Source organism: Canis aureus, chromosome 33 (genome assembly GCF_053574225.1).
Source record: "Canis aureus isolate CA01 chromosome 33, VMU_Caureus_v.1.0, whole genome shotgun sequence".
In the NCBI taxonomy this organism is placed as follows: Eukaryota; Metazoa; Chordata; class Mammalia; order Carnivora; family Canidae; genus Canis; species Canis aureus.
This window is the reverse complement of record NC_135643.1, coordinates 37,868,353-37,891,096: the sequence shown is the minus strand read 5'-3', so window position 1 is coordinate 37,891,096 and position 22,744 is coordinate 37,868,353. Positions and strand designations below refer to the sequence as shown.

Here is a 22,744-nt window from a genome sequence, read left to right as displayed (position 1 = left end):
GAAAGGCCTCAAGAGAGACCTGAATAGGTGATGATTCTAGTGAAATTAAAATCTTGTTCTGCCTTTTTTTGATAATTGATTTGCTGAGTCTCTGTGTCTCCTTCTTACCACAGATGGGGTCATCAGACTTGGAGGTGGTAAAGGCAACCATGAGGGTCGCCTGGAGGTGTATTACAGGGGGCTGTGGGGGACCGTCTGTGACGACGGCTGGACTGAGCTGAATACGTATGTGGTTTGCCGAGAGCTGGGATTTAAGTAAGGCCCGTTGATACAAGGCAGCTAAATGCCAAATTAAATTTTTGAAATTCTCATTTTGTAATCCTTACTTTTAATTTCTGTCATACTAACAATACATGTTCTCTTTCACCTGACTACCTCTGTCTGTCTACCTGCCTTCCTATCTACCTACCAATTCACCTCTCTATATATAGAAAGACAAAAAACAAAACAAAACAAAACTACAACCCAGTTAAAAAACAATAACATTTTCTATGATGATGAATAACCATGTCTTGTTATTTATTTCATTACCTTTCCTATCACCATCCTTCTTCTTAAGTAATTAGTTAGAGCTGTGGATGATTTTTAGGTTACTTTGTGTCTATTCAAATAAGACTATGCTTTGAATGCTCAGTTTTCTTCTGACACATCACTGCTATTAGATGTTGTTAGTTCTGACATCATTGTGTCTAAAATTGCAGGGAAGTCCAACGTCAAATGCTTTGGTATTACATTATTCCCTTTCTCAAATGTGATGATAATTGTCACTTTTATTTGAGAAAAACAGCCTTCTTGTCATGAGATGACCTTTTGAACTCACCCTTGACCTGCCTCGTAAAAGCTAGTATCACACTTTGGGCAGTATATTTCATGTCACACAAGACTGCATTCCAGGGTAAAGACTTCAGTTGGTTGAAGTAACTGTAAATGATGCCTTTTAGCGATTTGAATGAAGCCCATGAATGCCCATTCTTTCTTGTTTTTCATATTTCTGGGTCATGCTTGAATTAATTGTCTCAAGCTTGAAAAAATTGGCAAAATTATTTCATACTTGAGATAGAGCTAATTGCAAATATTCGTTAGATCTTAAAAATATACTTTCATCCAAGTTAGGTATGATCTTGTTTAAACATATTTTTAAATTTGTAAAAGTAATATAAAATATTAGAGTTTGGGAAAAAATTAAAAACTACCCATAATTTTTCCATCTTATATCATTATTATAATTTGTGGGTATAACTTTGTAACAGCTCTAATAGTAAATATGAACTTTTTCTATCCATGTTTCTTACCTTTATATTATGACAGTCATAATTTTTAATGACAACATGATGTCTATTGAATGTTCATACCATAATTTAGGCTAGTTTATTTTTTATTTTATTTTATTATTATTATTTTAAAATAAATTTATTTTTTATTGGTGTTCAATTTGTCAACATACAGAATAACACCCAGTGCTCATCCCGTCAAGTGCCCACCTAATTTAGGCTAGTTTAAATTTTCCTGTTATAAACAATGATATCCTGAAGATATAAATACGTGTTATTGCCCAATATTTTGAATTTTCATGGGCAGTACAGTTATAATTACTTGTCAAGGGGTATGACATACTAGTCAAATAAATACTAATGTTTAATAAGAATTATTCAATAAATGTCATTTCATTTTTAAGTGAATCTCTTAGGCCTGAGAATGGTATTCTGTTTTCACATATTTAGAAAGATTCATCAGTACTATTAGTTACTATATTCATATTTTTCCTTATTAATGACAACAATGGAGTGACAATTTTTCTCCATATTTTGTTAATTTTGTTTCACAAATATATTCAATTTTTCTTATATATACAGAATATCAGGGCTTACTGGTTCTAAAAATATTCTCACTAATATTTGTTAAAAGTTCTAAATGATTGTGTTAGGAGGTAGAGTAGGCATGTGCCACATTTATTTTTTGGTTTACAGGGGAATTTCTAAAACAGAGTACTATTTTGGAATGAGGAAGAGGTGAACTCTGGTTTCTTTGAACAAATGAAATCCCAAAGTAAAATGACCTCTTGTCATCTGTTATACAGTTGATATGGACAGATAGTAATCAGATGGATGCATTTTGTGGAAAAATGGTATAAGTTCAAAGTAGCAATATGAGATTTAGGATTTTTTTTTTCCACTAAGATTTGATTAGTCAGCAAAGTAGAAATCTTAGAATAATTAAAAGTTGCACTGTTTTAATTTGTTAAAAAGTTCATCTTTTTAAATAAATGTAATAAATAAGTGCATAGGAAGTAATTGGGAAAATTCATGCCAGAAAGAAGGATTTCTTCATATTCTTTATATAGAAATAATAAAAACATTCAGTGAAGGAAGCGAGTGACATAAAATTTTATGAGTAAGAGTTTAATTACATAGACTCTTAGAACTGAAAGACACCTTAAATAGTTAATAGCCCAGTGATTTCTGGAGGTTTGGGTTATATAGGACAAAGAAAGCAAAATTGGGGGAAGGATGAATCAAAGTACAGACTGTGACTTAGTTACCAATTTTTTATTTGGCAGATCTTTCCTATTTCCACAATGTATATATTATACATTTTGTAGAGCATTGTTACAAATATAGTCAATTGGAACACAAATATGGTTTATAAAAATAATAAAAATTAGATTTATGTAACCTTATGAAAAGTGAAGAACATTGCCATTATTCTGATTTTGGTGGGCTGAAGTCCAAGTCACATCATGGATTGGGTGTAGAGTTTGAGGAATCACTGAACTAATACATAGTTTTTATTTTGAAAGGGATGATACCCAAGAGGTCTAGAAAAGCTGATGAAATCAGATGAGCTCTGGTGGCTCTTGTAGATACAAGACAATTGTTCTAATTTTATGTCTTGTGGTGTTATAAATCCATTGTCAGGAATTTGGGTCCATCTCTTGCTCTCATTCTCTCTGGTTGGTGAGTTATATTCTAGCTAGAATACAAGAATGAATGGGGGAAAAGGATTAGTTATCCATTAGGTAGGTACCTGTTCAGTCAATAAAAAATTGTTAAGATGATCAAAATATGTGAAGTGAACACTGCTCTTAGAACTGTGTCCTTCAGATAGGAGAAAGAACAAACGCTTAACCTCTGGAGTCATTATGCTTAATTAGGTTATTTATTTTTGTGGTTTCTTGAAATGAGAGACAGCAGTTCCTATGCACAATGTTTATTTTACTGCTACAGATATGGCAAACAAGCCTCTGCAAACCACTTTGAAGAAAGCACAGGGCCCATATGGTTGGATGACGTCAGCTGCACAGGAAAGGAATCCAGTTTGGTTCAGTGTTCCCGGAGGCAGTGGGGAAGGCATGACTGCAGCCATCGGGAAGATGTTGGTATCACCTGCTACCCAAGTGGCAATGGACACAGACCTCTGGGTGAGGATTGGCCACAGCTTTGGAGTATCACTAATTCAATAGCCACTGCACCTCTGTCCATTGGTCCAGAATATGAAGCATAACCCATATGTGTCTTTTACTGTCCCCCAATTCCAAATTTCGTTAGACCTGTAGTCAGATAAAAAAGATAACTAGCTCATCTAACAGTCTGGAAATATTTGTGGATAAAGATCCCTTTGTGAGCAGAGGGCGACTACATGTCCTTGATAGACTTAACATCTGACTGTTCTTAACATCTTAACATCTTGAGGATGGCAGATAAAATATGAATGAAAAATACAGAGGAAGATATTAAAAGCACTTGCCATGACACTACCACGGCTCTATTATATAGCTAAAATTATGTCTTTAGCATATTTTTTAGTGAATAGGTGTTAAAATAATCACAACCATTTCTACTTTTCACCTCAGGGTTGTATCAACCCCTTTTGTATCCTCCTGTTTTGAGACGGCAAAGCTTTAATCTTCACATTATAAAACAACGAAATGTATTGAATCACAGTATTAACTGTATTTTATACTTAAGCTTATCAAAGTATGTAGTTTATTCCTCATTATACTCTATAAACTGTGAGATCATGGCGATGCACTGCACTAATCTAGCGTTATAACAAGTAGAAATATAACCTTTTACTCCATCCCCTACACTTCCAGATTTGCTTTTCATTTGTCCTCCTTTCTTGCTCCTTTGTTTTTTGGGGAGATTTCTGATCCTCCCAGGTTTATGTGATAAGTGATTGTATGTGGTTGGGGGAGATAGAACTTGTTTGCTAGAAATGGATACTCTGGCCCGAGATAGCAGGTATTTGGATCATGAAGTGATCTACTCAGGCATTGATCTACTCAGGCATGATCTACTCAGGCATGATCTACTCAGGCGTGATCTACTCAGGCATGATCTACTCAGTATTCCGGGTGATGAAATACTCCAAATACTATACAAAATATTATCAGCAGAGTTCTCTGAAGGCCTCTATGGTTAACTATATGCATATGGTCAGGCAACTAATCTTTCCAGTTCCCCTGAAAAATCTTTAATTCTAGGATTCTAGATATATTTAGAAATTTAAAAAGCTGAGAATGATAATTATTAATAAAATATGTGATCATTATTATAAATGTCTTTGGTCCTAATTTCCGTAATATGTCTATTAACTATTCATTTGTCTGAAGAACATTATGTTGAGGCAGATATACTTTTGGAATAGAATCACATTACCACTTATTCATCCAAAAAAGATCATTATTTCCCTATTTATAGAAAAGGACTGCATATTTAAAACAGAAACTTAGAGAATGAAATCATGGAATTGTGGACCTTGAGAGCTTGTTTGGAGGTTCTAGCAGGGGAGCGCAGCTACTCGTATACCCTTGACCGAAGAACGGTCCTCCTCTATCGGGGATGGTCGTCCTCTTCGACCGAGCGCGCAGCTTCGGGAGGGACGCATATGGAGCGGTGAGGGAGGAAGGGGACACCCGCCTAGCCAGCCAGATCAGCCGAATCAACCCTGGCGATCAATGGGGTGACAGATTTGTGATATAAAAAAATAGCATTTTAAAAACAATTGAGATTTTTTTTTTGCTTGTTTGACACTGTAATAATGAGCTGTTGGATTATTACTGTTTTCAAGTATTTGAAGGGTAACTTGTGGACCTGAACTTACATGTGAATCAAAGTCCTCAAAATTAACAATTGTTCAATAGACACTTTTTATATTTGAGTGAGTGGGAGATGGAATGCTCAAAAGCAATATTCTCATTCAATAAGAGCAATTCTAGTAAGAATGCAGTTAACACCTATGTGAATTGGGGGATATTTATGGGATGGCAAGTATGTGGATTTCTCATTTTAATATTGCACCAATTTTTTTTTTAAGTTTTACTTATTTAAGTGATCCCTACAGCCAATGTGGGGCTCAGACTCACAACCCCGAGATCAAGAGTCGGATTCTCTTCCAACTGAGCCATCCAGGCGCCCCATTATGGTACCAATTCTAAATTTCAGAGTATTAAATCCTAGAGATATTTTGTTCACAGTCAGATGGTCTCTTACCTAACTTCACAGTATAAAATTTTGACTTTTAACTTAAGCTAAATTGTGTCTTCTAGTAAAAATATTATTTTCTAAAAATAATGTATTAAATCAATGTTACAAGAAAATTAAAATAAAACTCTACTGGAGGTCGAGGTTTGAGATATATAATTAAAATTTTAAAGATACTGTATACCCAATAGCACTATTTATTTTCCCAAGCATTTTATATTTAAGGTTTTGGATATAAAACATGTATATTATTACTACTGTAACAAAAAGAACTTTTTTTTCTGTAACAAAAAGAACTTAAACAGTAGGTGTTGTTGATAGAATGGCTTTTGTCATCCAGTTTTCCCTTCAAGCATTGAAAATTCAATGATTTTGTCAAATGAACGGCTAAAATTAGGTTCAGAAATACTGCATGCATTATTTATGCAAAGCATGCAACTGAGACTTTGTTTTATTTTTAAAGATTTTATTTATTCATGAAAGACACAGATAGAGAGAGAGGCAGAGACAGAGGCAGAGGGAGAAGCAGGCTCCATGCAGGGAGCCCGATGTGGGACTCGATCCCTTGTCTCCAGGATCACACCCTGGGCTGAAGGCAGGCACTAAACCACTGAGCCACCCAGGAATCCCCTAAAAACACTTTATCATTTTTATTTTTATGGTATGAAAAACTGCCCATAAAATGCCCAGAATGGAAAGTGGAGATTCAATTCCATGTGCATATGTTTTCTTAATTTTGGACCAAATATCCAAAAATGTAAAAATTGAGAACTTTAAGAATAGAATTTCACCTTTTTGGATTTATTTTTATTTGAGGATCACCTTTCTACCTTATTCGTTTTACACACACACACACACACACACACACACACAAAACAAAAACAAAAATAAAAATCTCCAAACTTTCAGATACATTGATAAGAAATGTAAAGTTTCAAATATACTGTGTTTTGTGCCATGGCTAAAACCCCGAGTTCTTTTTAACTAATGTAAGCAGTGCATAAAGTAGGCACTCCATAAATATTTGTTGATTTTGAATTTGCTCTATGGATTTTACTATGATGCCTGTCCCACAAAGTGCATATGACAGGGCCAAAAACTAAAGAGCCAACAAAGGGGTCGGGGGAACAAGGATGTAGAAGTAAAAATGAATCAGAAGATTCAAATAGGACATGTCCATCTTGCCAACAGTAAACAAATGCCAATCTAGTGATTTCATGTTAGTTTATTTATTTTTTTTTTTTAAATTTTTATTTATTTATGATAGTCACACAGAGAGAGAGAGGCAGAGAGAGAAGCAGGCTCCATGCACCAGGAGCCCGACGTGGGATTTGATCCCGGGTCTCCAGGATCGCGCCCTGGGCCAAAGGCAGGCGCCAAACCACTGTGCCACCCAGGGATCCCTCATGTTAGTTTAAACAGAAATGCTACTTTATTCTTTAGCTGCTTACTTAACTTCCTGAGTTCACCTCTTAGGGGTCCTGAAGCTAGAGACCCTTCTAGTAACTAGGTAATCTAAAGTGTAGTAGTTTGCTTGGGCTGCTGTAACAAAGTACTATAGAGTGGATGGCTTAAACGATACATATATGTTGTCACACATTTCTGGAGTCTAAAATCAAGGAGCCATCAGGATTGGTTCCTTCACAGGGCTAAAAGGGAAGGCTGTGTTCCAGACCTCTCTCCTTGTCTTATAGATAATCATCTCCTCCCTGTGTCTTTTCCCTCTGGGTATCTTGGTGTCCAAATCTTCCCTTTGTATATGGACATCAGTCATAGTGGACTAGGGTCCACACTATGACCTCACCTCACAATTCAACCCATGGCAGTATGCAGGGTGCAGTGAGGGCTTTCAGTTAAATAGCCCTGTATTTATTGGTGTCCATAGAGTTATGTGAAATTCTACAAATGACTTCAGTTACATAACTGAGATAAACCTCAGTTTGCTAGAGATCAGTTTCTCAACTTTTTAAAAAAATAGAATGACTTTTTAAAAATTTAATTTGTACTCCTTTTTAGCTTCAGCATTAAAAAAAAAAATTGAGGTAGAGGCATCTGGGTGGCTGAGTGATTGAGCATCTACCTTTGGTTCAGGACTTGATCCCGGGGTCCTGGGATCGAGTCCTGCTTTGGGCTCCTCACAGGGAGCCTGCTTCTCCCTCTGCGTGTGTCTCCGCTTCTCTCTCTGTGTCTCTCATAAATAAATAAAAATCTTTTTTAAAAAAACTAAAAACTAAGGTAAATTGAGGTATAATGGACATATAACATTATATCAGTTTCAAGTGTACAACATGATTCAATATTTGTATACACTGTGAAATGATCACCACAATAAATCTAATTAACATCCATCACCTTACATAGTTACAAGAAACTTTTTTTCATGTGTTGAGAACTTTCAAGGTCTACTCTCAGCAACTTTCAATTATGAAGTATAGTATTAACTATACTCACCGTACTGTACATAACATCTCCATTCAACTTTGAAATCTTAGTAATTCTTATGCCTTAAGCCCTTCTTTTGGAAACATTAGTAAATAGGAAGGCTGAAATGGAAATTGTCCTTGTTAGCTGCTTTCCTTTTTTTCCCCCCTCTACACATTCAAGATAGCCATGCATGCCAAGGATGTGTATATTTATGCTTTCCTAAAAGATCTCAGCTTTAGAGTATAAATTTCTAACTAGGTTCAAGAATAAATGAATAGACATGAAACAAAAACAACTCTAAGGAAATCTCTTAATGTTTAGAAGTTAGTGGTCAGAATATAAGACTATTCATAATTTTGCCAAGCTAATCATTCATTCATTCATTCATTCATTCATTCATTCAGCAAACAGCTACTGCATGTCCTTTGTATGTGAGGCACTATTCCACGTGCTGGGAATTTATAGTTGAGCAAGTTGAGTACTCTGACCCCAAGGCTTCAAAACATATTGCAAAAGTGGATACAGTTTTTTATTAATACCTCTTCTCTCCCACTCACTGTCTCGTATTACCCAGCTGATTTTATAGTTGATGTGAAAAATGAACTGTATTGTATAAAGTCTCTCATACTTTAACATCACTTTGTTGTTTTGTCTTTTCTAATACTTTCAAATTATGATTTAGGTTTTCCTATCAGACTGGTGGATGGAGAAAATAAGAAAGAAGGACGAGTGGAGGTTTTCATCAATGGCCAGTGGGGAACAATTTGTGATGATGGGTGGACTGATAAGGATGCAGCTGTGATCTGTCGCCAGCTTGGGTACAAGTAAGAAAAACCTAAGTATTTGAAATGATTACTTGATGAACATTTCTGACTTTTTAGGTTTGTTCTGAGTTATTTCTTACCTAAATTTATTTCTATCTATCAGTTGGAAATACTGGCAGCATACTGACTTGATTCTGAATTTTTAAGAAACACTAAGGAGAGTATACTTAAATTTTTGTTTTCCCAGAAGCAATATACTTTGTTACATAAGAAATACAGCTTTGGGGACACGTGGCTGGCTCAGTTGGTAGAACAAGCATGCAATTCCTGATCTCAGGGTCCCCAGTTTAAGCTCCCATGTTGGGCCTACAGCTTACTCAAAAAAAAAAAAAAAAAAAAAAAAAAAAAAAAAAAAAAAAAAAAGGAGATTTTTATCTAAAACAAATCATCTAATAATTTTTTAAAGATTTTATTTATTTATTAGAGAGAGAGAGCGAGCATGAGTAAGGGGAGGAGAAAGAGAAAAGGGGCAAACAGGTTCTGCGCTGAGTCCGTGGAGACAGATGGTGGGCCTGGATCCTAGGACTCTGACATTGTAACCTGAGCTAAAGTCAGATGCTTAACCAACTGAGCCACCAAGGTGCCCCTAGTCTAATAATTCTTGACTATTCATAATACTGCTTATGTCAGGCAAAGTTCGTAACCTTTTCTCTATGATTTAGGGGTTTCAACCCTGTAGCCTTTTTAAAAAAATATTTTATTTATTTATTCATGGGAGACACAAAGAGAGAGGCAGAGACATAGGCAGAGGGAGAAGGAGGCTCCATGCAGGGAGCCTAATGTGGGACTCGATCCTGGGACTCCAGGATCATGCCCCGAACCAAGGGCAGATGCTTAACCACTGAGCGACCCAGTGGTCCCTCAACCCTGTAGCCTCTTGAGAGATTCTGGACTTAATTGAAATTGTGATTGGTTCTCCTTATTCATAGTAGTTACACGCTCTAAAGTCACAATGAACACTGTATTAGCAAATATTGGAGCCATTGCTTTGAGAGTTAAGGTTGAATAAGGAGATGCTCTGCCTTCTTGTTTTACCTCTCAAACATGCAAGCAGTTGAACATTTTGTGGTCTGTTAGTACCTTTTTTCCCCTGCTTTTTTGTTCTTGACTTCACTGTTTGAAATGCCACCTACGCACAGTGCTGAAGTGCTGTTCAGCATTCCCGAGTGCAAGAAGGTTGTGATGCACCTTCTGGAGAAAATACAGGTGTTAGATAGTCTCCACTGACGCATGAGTTACAGTGTGAAAAACATGGCACCAAATAGACTGGGAAAAGAACACTTGTTTCAGTTGAGAGCTGAAATAAATAAGCAGATTATCTTCTTGTGAGATCTGAACTGGGCAGTACACATTTTTTGAGGCTTTGAGCATGTCTGTAAATGACTATGAAAGCACTGTGATAATTGATTTGGCAGCTGCAAATATATGGAACGTGTTACAGTTCAGAGGTTGTGAAATTTAAACAAATATGCATAAATTGATGAGCCGATAGATTACTAATATTGGTTTGGATTTTTTTAAAAGATTTTATTTATTTATTCAGGAGAGACACAGATAGAGAGGCAGAGACACAGGCAGAGGGAGAAGCAGGCCCTATGTAGGGAGCCCGATGTGGAACTCGATCCTGGGACTCCAGGATCATGCCCTGGGCCGAAGGCAGGTGCCAAACCTCTGAGCCACCCAGGGATCCCCTGGTTTGGATTTTAAAATACATTTTTATTTATACATCTATGTGTATCTTAAATATTGATAAATTTAGCTGGTTATTCCTATGCAGAATACATTTTTATTTTTAAAGTAACCTAGCTTGGCTGGCTCAGCTGTAGAGCATGTGACTCTTGATCTTGGGGTCATGAATTCAAGCCTCACATTGGATGTAGAGATAACTTAAGAATAAAATATTAAAAAAAATATATATGTATATATATTTCTGGGCAGCCGGGGTGGCTCAGTGGTTTGGTGCTACCTTCAGCCCAAGGCGTGATCCTGGAGACCCGGGATCGAGTCCCACATCAGGCTCCCTGCATGGAGCCTGCTTCTCCCTCTGCCTGTGTCTCTGCCTCTCTCTCTGTCTCTGCGTATCTCATGAATAAATAAAATCTTTAAAAAGGAATTTAAAAAAAAGAAATAAAAATAAAAATAAAAGTATTTCTAATTTGGGGCAGCCCCCGTGGTGCAGTGGTTTAGTGCCGCCTTCAGCCCAGGGCCTGATCCTGGAGGCCCCGGGATAGAGTCCCATGTCGGGCTCCCTGCATGGACCCTGCTTCTCCCTCTGCCTGTGTCTCTGCCTCTCTCTCTCTCTGTGTCTCTCATGAATAAATAAATAAAATCTTAAAAAAAAAGTATTTCTAATTTGGAGTGTCTGAGTGGCTCAGTCGGTTAAGTGTCCCACTCTTGATTTTGGCTTGGGTCATGATTTCAGGATTGTAAGATTGGGACCTCCTTGGGCTCCATGCTCTAGTTTAGTCTGCTCGTCTTTCTCCCTCCCCTTCTGCCCTCCTTCTTGGCTCCCCACGTGCATGCTCTCTCTCTCTCTCTCAAGTAAAATCTTTAAAAAAGTATTTCTAATTTAATAAAAATTCAAATGCTTTTTGTAATTTTTTAATTCAAAGTTTGTTTTGGGTTACGCAGATATTGCTTCAATTTACTGCTCAGTTTTGGACCTAGTTGCACTTCCAATTGTCTTATGGTAAATAGGTCCATTATTGGTGATACAGATATTCAGTATTCAAATTGGTATATGGGGACACCTGGGTGGATCAGCAGTTGAGCGTCTGCCTTCGGCTCAGGGCATGATCCTGGAGTCCCAGGATCGAGTCCCACGTCGAGCTCTTTGCATGCAGCCTGCTTCTCTCTCTCTGCATCTCTCATGAATAAATAAATAAAATAAAATAAATTGGTATATGAAATAGATTTCAGCTTTCAAAATATGAGGGAGTAGAAGGAAGATAGGAAGAGTCCACATTAGATGCCTAGGTGAATTTCGTGAATGATTTGCTTCCTTTGTTCACTACATTTTAAACACTCCATTTTTTGAAAAGAAAAAAAACATTATTTTTCTTATATTTCACTCACAGTGAATTTATCCAAAATCAGCCATTAAAGTATATTGCTGTTTGAGACTGGTTACTTTGCCATACTTTCATATTTTTATTAGAATAACAGGAAATCTAGTATTATCTTTGGAAATATGAAAGGAAGGGTGAAATTTGATCCTCGAATTGTGTGTCTAAGTCAAGTTTATTTTTATTTTTTCAAAGATTTTATTTATTTATTCATGAGAGACGCAGAGAGAGAGAGACAGAGACATAAGCGGAGGGAGAAGCAGGCTCCATGCAGGGAGCCTAATGTGGGACTCGATCCCAGGACTCCAGGACCATGCCCTGAACTGAAGGCAGGCACTTAACCGCTGAGCCACCCAGGTGTCCGTAAGACAAGTTTAAAGAGAGAAAAAGTTCATAAGCATATGCATCAATGCATTTTCACTTAGGTTTTTTTCTACACTTTTCATTGCTTTTTACTTATCATTAGCTAGTCCATTTTACATTTAACTGAAATGGAGAATTTAGGTAAGAAAATAATATAGATTAATATAGATTATAGAATTTAGGTAAGAAATAATATAGATTAATACAAACAAAATTTGGAGCAATTTTCAATAATATTTCTGTAAGAATTATCAAGAAAAGCATCAGAAGATCTTACTTTGTACTTGCTTTTTAAAAATAAAGTCTCAAGTCTCTTAATAAGTAAATCAGTAATTTAATGTTTTTTTTTAATTTAATGTTTTTGTAACAAATTGGAAAATCATCTTCTAGTGAACAATTTACCATCTAATAATATTTACATGAGAATCATTTGGATATTTGATCAATCTAAACATACTTGAATGTTTTTATAATATCCCAATTGAGGGGAAATGGATTTATTGTAAGAACACACACATATATATATATGTCATTATATATATATATATAATTGTAAACAAGTATGTGACTAGGGTAGATTTTTTTCTCCCAGGCCTCTTCTGAATTCTTAAAAATCTTTAATAAGGCATTTGTTTGTTGAAATCAATCCAGCAAACTTTTAAGCTGTCAAAAGGCTTGGGTTTTACTAATAGGAGTTACAGAGATCTGTCTCTTAGCCAACTATCATATATGTGAGGCTTCATCTGTGGAAATACTGAGAATCAAAATAGCATTAGAAAGCATTTCCAGAATGGGAGAAACAAAAATGAAGTAATAAAAACCAGGAAACATTAATGGTAACTAATATAGATATGCTTGGAGAGAACAGAAAGTAAAAGACATTATTTAATTATGTGTGACATGTTACATAGTGTCTGACATAGTCTAGCATAGACGCATATTATTTTTAGAGAGTTGAGAGACAATGTGTTGCTATTAGTTATACTCATTAAGATAGACTAAATAACTGTGATGGAGATTCCATTCTATTGGAACTTTGTGTGAATTCATTAGCATATGTTTTCAAGATGACATTGTTCTTGAACCACATATTTACTGTAGCATCTCTTAAAAGAATTTACAAGAGCGTGTCCCTACTGAGTTAGTAGAGACCTAAAATTAAGTATCTCTACTTTTAATCTAATATTTAAATAGCTGCAAAGGACTTTATTTCTGGCCTATTCGTCTTTTTTTTTTTTTTAAGATTTATTTATTTATTCATGATAGACAGAGAGAGAGACAGAGAGGCAGAGACAAAAGCAGAGGGAGAAGCAGGCTCCATGCTGGGAGCCTGACATGGGACTCGATCCGGGATCGTGCCGTGGGCCAAAGGCAGGCGCTAAACCGCTGAGCCACCCAGGGATCCCCTATGACATTTAAAAATAGAACAGTTTATCACTCTTAATTATAATGCAGTAGAGTATCAGTATCATAGTGACTTGATGCTTTCTGTCATCTATTTAAAAAATACATGAATATGCTCTTCTTTGACCTTCAGAAATTTTACATAGTTCCTTTTTTTTCCTTGAAGTTGTGTTTAAAATTTTCCTTCTTGGGATCCCTGGGTGGCGCAGCGGTTTAGCGCCTGCCTTTGGCCCAGGGCGTGATCCTGGAGACCCAGGAACGAGTCCCACGTTGGGCTCCCGGTGCATGGAGCCTGCTTCTCCCTCTGCCTATGTCTCTGCCTCTCTCTCTGTGTGTGACTATCATAAATAAATAAAAAATAAAAAAAAATAAAATATAGAATTTTCCTTCTTCACAGAATCCTAATGTTATTTTGCTTTAAAAATGTGTGCATTTGAGTATATTTGTATATATATACTTATGCAAGTGTGTGTGTGTGTGCGTGTGCATGGAGAGAGTGAAAGAGAAATTAAATCCTTCTGAAAGGTTCCTCTTGGCTTTTATGATTTCTAGTATACAGCTGATTAAAGACAACAAAAACAAAACTGTGATAAATAATTACTAAACATAGTAAGTAAAAGCTGATTAAAGCTCCCGTTTTTAACTTTGATGGATTGATTTATGGTGCTTGTTTAGAAGAGGCTTCACTGCTCTCATGTATTTTGAGTTGTTCTATTGTCCACTTGAGAGGCTTTTAAATCTTGGAGCAATGCATTGTGGTAGGATTTTGGATGAGTGAAAAATATGTCTTTCTTTTGTGTAGTAGAAGGAAAATTTTGAAAGAGAAGTTGATTTTGATTTCAGCAAGACCAGCTTCAGGCGAGAATACACATGTAATTTGAGGATCTGAATATTGATTCCCTTAAACCCCATATATCCCTTGGAAAGTCATCTTCTCCTCCCAGGAGCACTTAACACCCAGTTTAAAGACTAATGTTTTGGAATCTACTATCTCTTTGAATTGCTGTGAATTACTGCATGCCTATGGCTCAGTGGGAAGTCTCTTCCCTTTTTTCTTAAGATGACACCGTCCTTAATTGTTAAAAAAAAATAGTCACAGAAAATTTTTTAGATTCCACTATATTGTTGAGAGTGTCTTTATTTAATCATGTACTTTTATTAGCTATATGTTCTCTATTTGCTGATGTATCAAAAATGGTGCATTCTTTTAGTCCGTAAATTGATAAATTTCTAAGAAATCATCCTTTGTTTTATTTAATGAGCCTAATTTTGCTTTCTATATGTTTACATCTACCTGTCATCTACTTCTATAGTATTTATCATGCTATTTTTTCTGTTCTTTGTTGTAACCTTTTGTTTTTTGATTTGTAAGCAACTGAATTTTCTATTTTCATTCTTTTTCTAGTGGTTGGACATTCAGCATTCTTACTGTTTTACTAGAAGTTGTCTTTAAATTTTTAGCAAACATGCTGGTATATTCTCTTACCAATTTCAAAAATTATTATCTGTAAGTTTTCCTTGCTGAAAAATATCAAGACATTTAGCATAATCTATTACTTACTTTCTACTTCCACTCATCCTCACTTCCCAAACTGATGGGAATCACCTGGGATTTTAACTTCAGAGCACAATATTTTTTTCTTTGAAATATGCCTTTTTGAATTTCAAATTGCTTTACGTTACACACCCACATTATCATCTTAAAAATGATTACTAAAATAAGTGATCTGTGACAATTCTGACTCAGAAAAAGGAGAGAGAATACAAGTAAACATCGGAGGAAAGGAAAGGAATATGAACACAGATACATAATTATAAAAGAGTACTGTGAACTACTTTTAGCTAATAAATTTGGAAATCTAGATGAAATGGACAATTATGTGGGAAACCACATTTTCAACAAAAAAATAATTATGAAAATTGATAGAAAACCTAAGTAGATAGAAAACCCATTAATGATCACAGAAGAGATGACTGATTTCTTTGTTCAAGAGTTTTGACCAGTCTTCAATTCATGTTACTCCCAAGTTACGTAAGTTGTTGCAGAGCGAGAAAAAAATGAAAATCTTTTCATTCATTTAATGAGGCTAAAATAAATTGATTTCAAGACTAGCCAGTCTAAGTACACACACACACACATGCACACACACACACAGAAAACTATACTCTATCTCATTAATCTATGTACAAAAATTTAAACAAAATATTAGCAAATTTAATCCAGTGGTGTATTTAAACAAATTTAAACAAATGAGAGTCTATAGCAAGAATATAAGAATGGTTCAAAGTGAGGCATTCAATTAATGTATTCCAGTGTGTCATCTATAAATGAAAACAAATAGATCAGTCAGTAATGGTGAAAAGTTATATTTTAAAAATCATCATTCCTTCCTTATATCTACTAGGAATCTTAGAATAAAATAAAGCTACCTTAACTTTATTTTTTAAAAAATATTTTATTTACTTACTTGAGAGAGAAAGATAACATGAACAGTGGGGAAAGGCAGAGGGAGAAGCAGGCTCCCCGGTGAGCAGGGAGCCTGACACAGGATTTGATCCCAGGACCCAGGGACCTGAGCTGAAGGCAGACGCTTAACTGACCGAGCCACCCAGGCACCCCCTACCTTAACTTTATTTCACAGTCATCAATCAGGAACAAAACAAGGGTGCCTGCTTTTACTGCAGTGACTCAGTTGTGTCTGAAGTTCTTGCGACCATTAAGCATTGAGGTATCAGTATTGAAAAGGAAGTCAGAATTGTTACAAGAATAATATGATATTTCACCTAAATAACCCAAGAGAACCAAGGGGAAAGACACTAGAACTAGTGTTTATTAATGTGATCATGTGAAATATAAATATTTTAAAAAGGCAATAGCTCCTATAAGCTACGTGGAAAATAAAAAGAAAAAATCTTACTTAGATGGTACAAAAACAAACAAACAAAGAAATGACTAGGAATAATTACAAGAATAGAGACCTATGTGAAAAAGGGCAAATCTTTACCAAAGGTAGAAGAGCTAATAAGTGACAGCAAGGGAAGCTTACAGATAATAATTTTTGAAATTGGTAGGAAAATATGCCAGCATGTTTGCTAAAAATTTAAAGACAAATTATAGTAAAACATTAAGAATGCTGAATGTCCAACCACTAGAAAAAGAATGAAAATAGAAAATTGGGTTGCTTGCAAATCATGAAACAGAAGTTTACACAAAGAACAGAGAAAAAAGCATGATAAATAGACAAAATAGAAATTTATCTATTAAATGATGTCTTCATAAAAATCTTTCATTCTTCTTGGTGTATTTGGGGATGGCGGTGGTGGAGAGTGAGACTTGATTTCGAAGTTCACCTGAAAATCCATATGGTACACAAGAACAGGTGAGCAGTCAATGATACTCACTAGAGAAGTGGTTAGCATCCTTGGTTATACGATTAAAATAACACTGAAAGTTAAAATAATATTACCCATGCCCAGCCCCATTCTTGAGAATTCTACTTTAATTGACATCAAATGGGTTCAGGTTTTGCTATATTTTAAAAGCTTCTAAAGGTAATTTTAATGTGTTGCCAAGGTTGGGGTTACTGAACTATAAAGACCAAGAAATGCCTTATGTACTCGTAATCAGTAGGAAAAGTTATTAGGACAATGACATTAGGGACAGAAATCAAGCTAGATCCCTTATTAACACTAAACAGAAATAAATTCCAGACAGATCAGATGTATGATACAAAAAATAAAACAGAAAAAACTATTTTCGTTAAATAATTGCATTTTAATTACATGTATTTCAAATGAATAACTTGCTTTCCAAAGACTTGCCCTGTATTCAGCAATATATATTCAGAACCTTAAAAAAAATGGTTATACCTGTTGAACAAAAATTCTACTTCTGGGGGAGCCCCGCGGTATAGTGGTGGCCCAGCGGTATAGTGCTGCCTTCAACCCAAGGTGTGATCCTGGAGACCCAGGATTGAGTCCCATGTCAGGCTCCCTGCATGGAGCCTGCTTCTCCCTCTGCCTGTGTCTCTGCCTCGCTTTTTCCCTCCTCTGTGTCTGTCATGAACAAATAAATAAAATCTTAAAAAAAAAATTCTACTTCTGGGAAGAAATCTAAGCTGTCCACAAAGACTTATATTTGGACTCGGAGATCATGACCTGAGCCGAAATCAAGAGTCAGCTGCCCCATGTTAAAGTTTGATGCAGAACTTCTTGAACAGGAATCATGTAGGGCTTATGGAAAATACAGATTGCTAAGTCCCGCTAGTAATACACTCAGAATCAACCCAAGTGGCCTTTTAAGTACTCTGAAGTTTGAGATCTTCTGATGCCTACAATGAATTTTTATAACTAGTAAAAATTATAGTTAGTACTTCCCCCATAAAGATATACAGGAAGGGAAGATGCCCAAATGCTAGCAGTGTGTTGTTGGGATTTTTAAAATACTTTTATTTTGTAAATTTGATACGGTGAGCATTTATTACTTATATAATTAATAAATATTTTTTATATTAAAAAGATTTTACTTTAAGAGTACCGTTAGAGTCATCTGTTCGGGTACAGGGGTCTTTCATGACTGTAAAAATTTATCATGGGTTAAATCTTATTTTTATTTACACTTTATGTCAGAGTAGCAGTTACTAGTTAAGCTGTACCAGTTTTGAGGTAAATGTGCTGCCAACCACAAGCATGTGAGGCTGGGTCTCATCACTGAAGGGAGCCATTCAAATGAATTTCTCAGAGAATCCATATCAAAATGACTTTGCTAGAGTTCCCGCATAACTATACGGAAAGTATAATAGCTTTGTCTTAGTTAAGTAGAATATATTTTGATGTGAGAAATCTGGTCCAAATTGTCATTTTTAATGAGTCAGTTTCTTCTGATTTTTTTTTTTTGTAAAGATTTTATTTATTTATTCATGGAGACACAGATAGAGGCAGAGACACAGGCAGAGGGAGAAGCAGACTCCCTGCAAGGAGCCTGATGGGGAAATCAATCCTAGACCTAGGGATCACCCCCTGAGCCAAAGGCAGATGCTCAACCGCTGAACCAGCCAGGCGTCCCAGTTTCTTTTGATTTAAAACTTGTCTTCTACCTGTTTTTCTCTTGGACTGTTAGGATTTTTCTTTTAATTAATAAATTTTGAGAATTCTTTCTATTTTGTATGATAGTTGCCTCTACTGGATGTATTCACCAACAAATATGTATATAAGTACGTATTACAAATATATGCATCAACCTTTTAATTTATCTTTTACCTTTTTCTGGGTGATTTTTAGTAATGTAGCATTCTTAATTTTTATTGAATTGATTAGTCCTTTAATTTAAAGTATACCATCTGTGTCTTGTTGAATAATTCTTTCCCTAACTTGAAGTTGTAAGGATAATTTCCCTATGATTCAGAATTTAAAACTTCACCTTTCATAATTTTGCCATTAATTATCAGGAATTGAATTTTGAATATGGCATTAGTTTGAAATATTTCATTAAAAAAGCTTTTGTTTGGATATTTAAAAAGAAATACTGTGTGATTAAAAACAAACAACAACGGCAACAAAATAACATACCAAAATAAGTCTTCCTTCTATCTGTGATTCCCAGTTTTGTCCTTCTGTCTTAAAAATTAGACTTTTTGATTTCCTTTTTTTAGACTTCTCAATTTCTAAAGTAGGCTTTAAAATTTTTAGCTCCATAGGTTATTATTGAACCTCATAATCTTCTTGACAGTTTTAACCAACTTTAAAAGAATGTTATGCTCCTTAAGAAAATTTTGAGATTTTTTTTTTGTCCTGCATAAACTAGAATTTAAGACTATCATGAATTTCTCACGTGCCATTAAATGTGACTTTCTCAGCAAAAGCTAAATAGGAAGCAACGGATGCAATAAGTAAACTCTAGGGTAGGAAAATAGAGAAGGTATAATTTTTAAGCTTTTTTTTGACAGAGTCATGAAATAAGTATTTTTTAGCACACATAGATGCTAATTTTAATATTTAAGAGTTAATTGAATGAGACTCTATCTTGTGATGTATTCAAATGTACGATTGTCTGGTTCTCCATATCCTCAAGAATGCTGTGTTCCCAGGGGCCCTGCCAGAGCAAGAACCATGGCTTATTTTGGGGAAGGAAAAGGACCCATCCATGTGGATAATGTGAAGTGCACAGGAAATGAGAGGTCCCTGGATGACTGTATTAAACAAGATATTGGAAGACATAACTGCCGCCACAGCGAAGATGCAGGAGTCATTTGTGATTATTTTAGCAAGAAGGCAACAGGCAACAGTAATAAAGGTAAGTCATTTTTGGGGGGCCTATACTAGTCAGAGTATTTTTCACATCATTAATATAAGCAGTACTTTGATAACAAAAATCTCCCTTTCTATGACTATATGTAATCTGAGTTTGTATTTAGAGGCAGTGGTTTTTGACAAACTTGACTGGATGAAGTTTACATGGGGAGCAGAATTCAGGGGCAGGAGTGGATTTACAGGATTTGGCATTACGCCCTTTTGACATTCTCAGCAGTTTCTGTACCATTCTTTCTCTGGATGTAATAAACCTGTCAAACTTATTGGTATCCTTGAAGGTTTAGAATTGATATTTACTTCATAATAAGAAGGAAAGAATTTCTTTCTTTCTTTCTTTCTTTCTTTCTTTCTTTCTTTTTTTTTTTTTTTTTTTTTTAGAGAGGGAGAGTGGGAGGAGGGTCGGGAGAGGCAGAGGTAGAGAGAGAGAGAGAATCTCAAGGAGGCTACATGCTCAGTGTGGAGCTCAATGTGAGGCTTGATCCTACCATCCTGAGATTATGACCTGAACAGAAATCAAGAGTAGGATGCTTATCTGAAGGGCCACCCAAACACATCCACCAAGAAATGAAAATTTAAAGATGAATCATAGAAAGGAACTTCTTCCACTCTTACTAATATTTTAAACAACCAGGATGATTTTAAAAGTAATTGCAAAAAGAAAATTATCTTGGGATGCCTGGGTGGCTCAGGAGTTGAGCATCTGCCTTTGGCTCAGGGTGTGATCCCGGAGTCCCTGGATCGAGTCCTGCATCAGGCTCTTTGCATGGAGCCTGCTTCTCTTCCTTCTTCCTATATCTCTGCCTCTCTCTATGTCTCTCATGAATAAATAAATAAAATCTTAAAAAAAAAATTATCTTCTGTAGATTTTATTCTCTGAAATTTAAAGACATTAAGGAAAATGAGAAATAATCTTTCAGGGCAGCCCAGGTGGCTCAGCGGTTTAGTGCCACCTTCAGCCCAGGGCCTGATCCTGGAGACCCGGGATTGAGTCCCACGTTGGGCTCCCTGCATGGAGCCTGCTTCTCCCTCTGCCTGTGTCTCTGACTCTCTCTCTCTCTCGCTCTCTCTGAGCTACCGTCTCATGAATAATTAATTAAAATCTTATAAAAAAAGAGAAATAATCTTTTAGTATAATACAGTAAACAGACATTTTATCCTTAAATAGAAAAATCTTTGAAAGCTGAGTGTAACTTTTATGAAACAAATAATGCTTTAAATAAAAAAGTAGCTATTTTGTAGAAAACTATGGGTACATTTTATGAAAAAATCATCTCTTTATGTGTGTTGAAAGTTCACAGTTTTGAAGCACTGGATTTTCTAAAATTTAGGCATTTCTATATTTGAGCATTCTCATTTTCTGACATCTCTTAATTGCTTAAAGACAATGTTGTTAATATGATTCTTCATTGTCTGAGGACCTTCTGAGTGTGAAGAGTACAACATTTTTTGCTTTGTTTTATATATGTATACACACACATATATAATTGGCTCACCAAATCATATTACATAATTAATATTATTAAATAGCATACTTATATAATATAAAAGTATTGATTACTAACTTAACTTATTAAATTCCCTTCAGTAATTTAAACTATAGTTACAAATTGAATATAACTAATTCTTTGGATTATGTCATTTCTTAAGCAGCAGAAAAACATAAAAATTCAATAATTGTAAAATGTTTTTACTATATTCCTATGTAAACCTACTTTAAACTATGAAATACCATATTTATTTCTTCATTATTTATACATTTGTTTTTATAAATTCCTAGAGTGGTAGCAACACTTATTTTTATACCTTTCAATGGTTCCAATGCTACCATACCTCAAATAAGATTTCGTCTTAGACCAGCTGGATTACTGAATCTGGCTTATTAAACTATTGATTTTGTGTTGAGGCTCAAGACCTAGTGACTTCTTTTTTTTTTTTTTTAAGTCTTTATTTATTTATTTGAGAGAGAGAGAGAGAGAGAGTGTGCAAGCAGGGGGGTGGAGAGCAGACGTGGTACTGAATGCAGAGCTTGATGCAGGGCTTTATCTCATAACTCTGAGATGATGATCTGAGCCAAGATCAAGAGTTGGCTGCTTAAAAAACTGAGCCACCCAGGCATCTCCCTAGTGATTCCTCTAAGGGGACTCAAACTCAAGCCATTGGTTATTGGTCATCTGATGGGATCCTTTAGTAAATGAACTTCATTTCACTTTTTTTTTTCTTTTTTGGATAACAGTAAAAATTTGTTTACAGCTTTATTTTTTTTTATTTTTATTTTTTTTGTTTACAGCTTTAAATAGATTTTACATTTTTGCAATCTTGTGCTTTGCCCCAGAATGATGTAAACTTTCAGTTTTGCTTGCTCAGTATTAATTACATCATTCTTTATTTTGGTGTTATATACTTTGACCTGACTTGGAGCATAATTTGAAACTGATGTTTTTCTAATATCTTATAATTTGCTCTGTCATCTAGAGGACTCATACCTTAAGAGATGAGAATTAAAGTTTGACAGCTTGCCTCTGAAATCATTTGGCAGATTAATGATCTTGGTATACATTGTTGAACTTTTTTTTTCTCTGAAGAAATAGCTAGTGCTGATTCCCTGTTGAGTTCCATTTTACCTGATTATTATGGGAGAATATTAGTGCTGACTAGATTTTCATGGTCTTGGCACAATTCCTAGCCTTTTCTTCTTACACACTTAGAAAAAGAGTATCTAGGGACTCCTGGGTGGTTCAGTGGTTGAGCATCTGCCTTTGGCTCAGGGCATGATCCTGGAGTCCTGGCATTGAGTCCCACATCAGACTTCCTGCATGGAGCCTGCTTCTCCCTCTGCCTATGTCTCTCTCTCTCTCTCTCTGTGTCTCTCATG

At 35.5% G+C, this 22,744-nt stretch overlaps 1 protein-coding gene across 1 annotated transcript in view; it reads left to right on the top strand.

The window, feature by feature from the left end:
* The window catches only part of PRSS12 (serine protease 12), a 75,588-nt gene that overhangs the window by 35,159 nt on the left and 17,685 nt on the right, over nt 1-22,744 (top strand). Inside the window, exons 6-9 of the mRNA XM_077882399.1 lie at nt 114-255; nt 3,225-3,418; nt 8,590-8,731; nt 19,650-19,855. Coding sequence (XP_077738525.1) covers nt 114-255; nt 3,225-3,418; nt 8,590-8,731; nt 19,650-19,855 — 684 coding nt within the window. The remainder of the gene's footprint in view (nt 1-113; nt 256-3,224; nt 3,419-8,589; nt 8,732-19,649; nt 19,856-22,744) is intronic.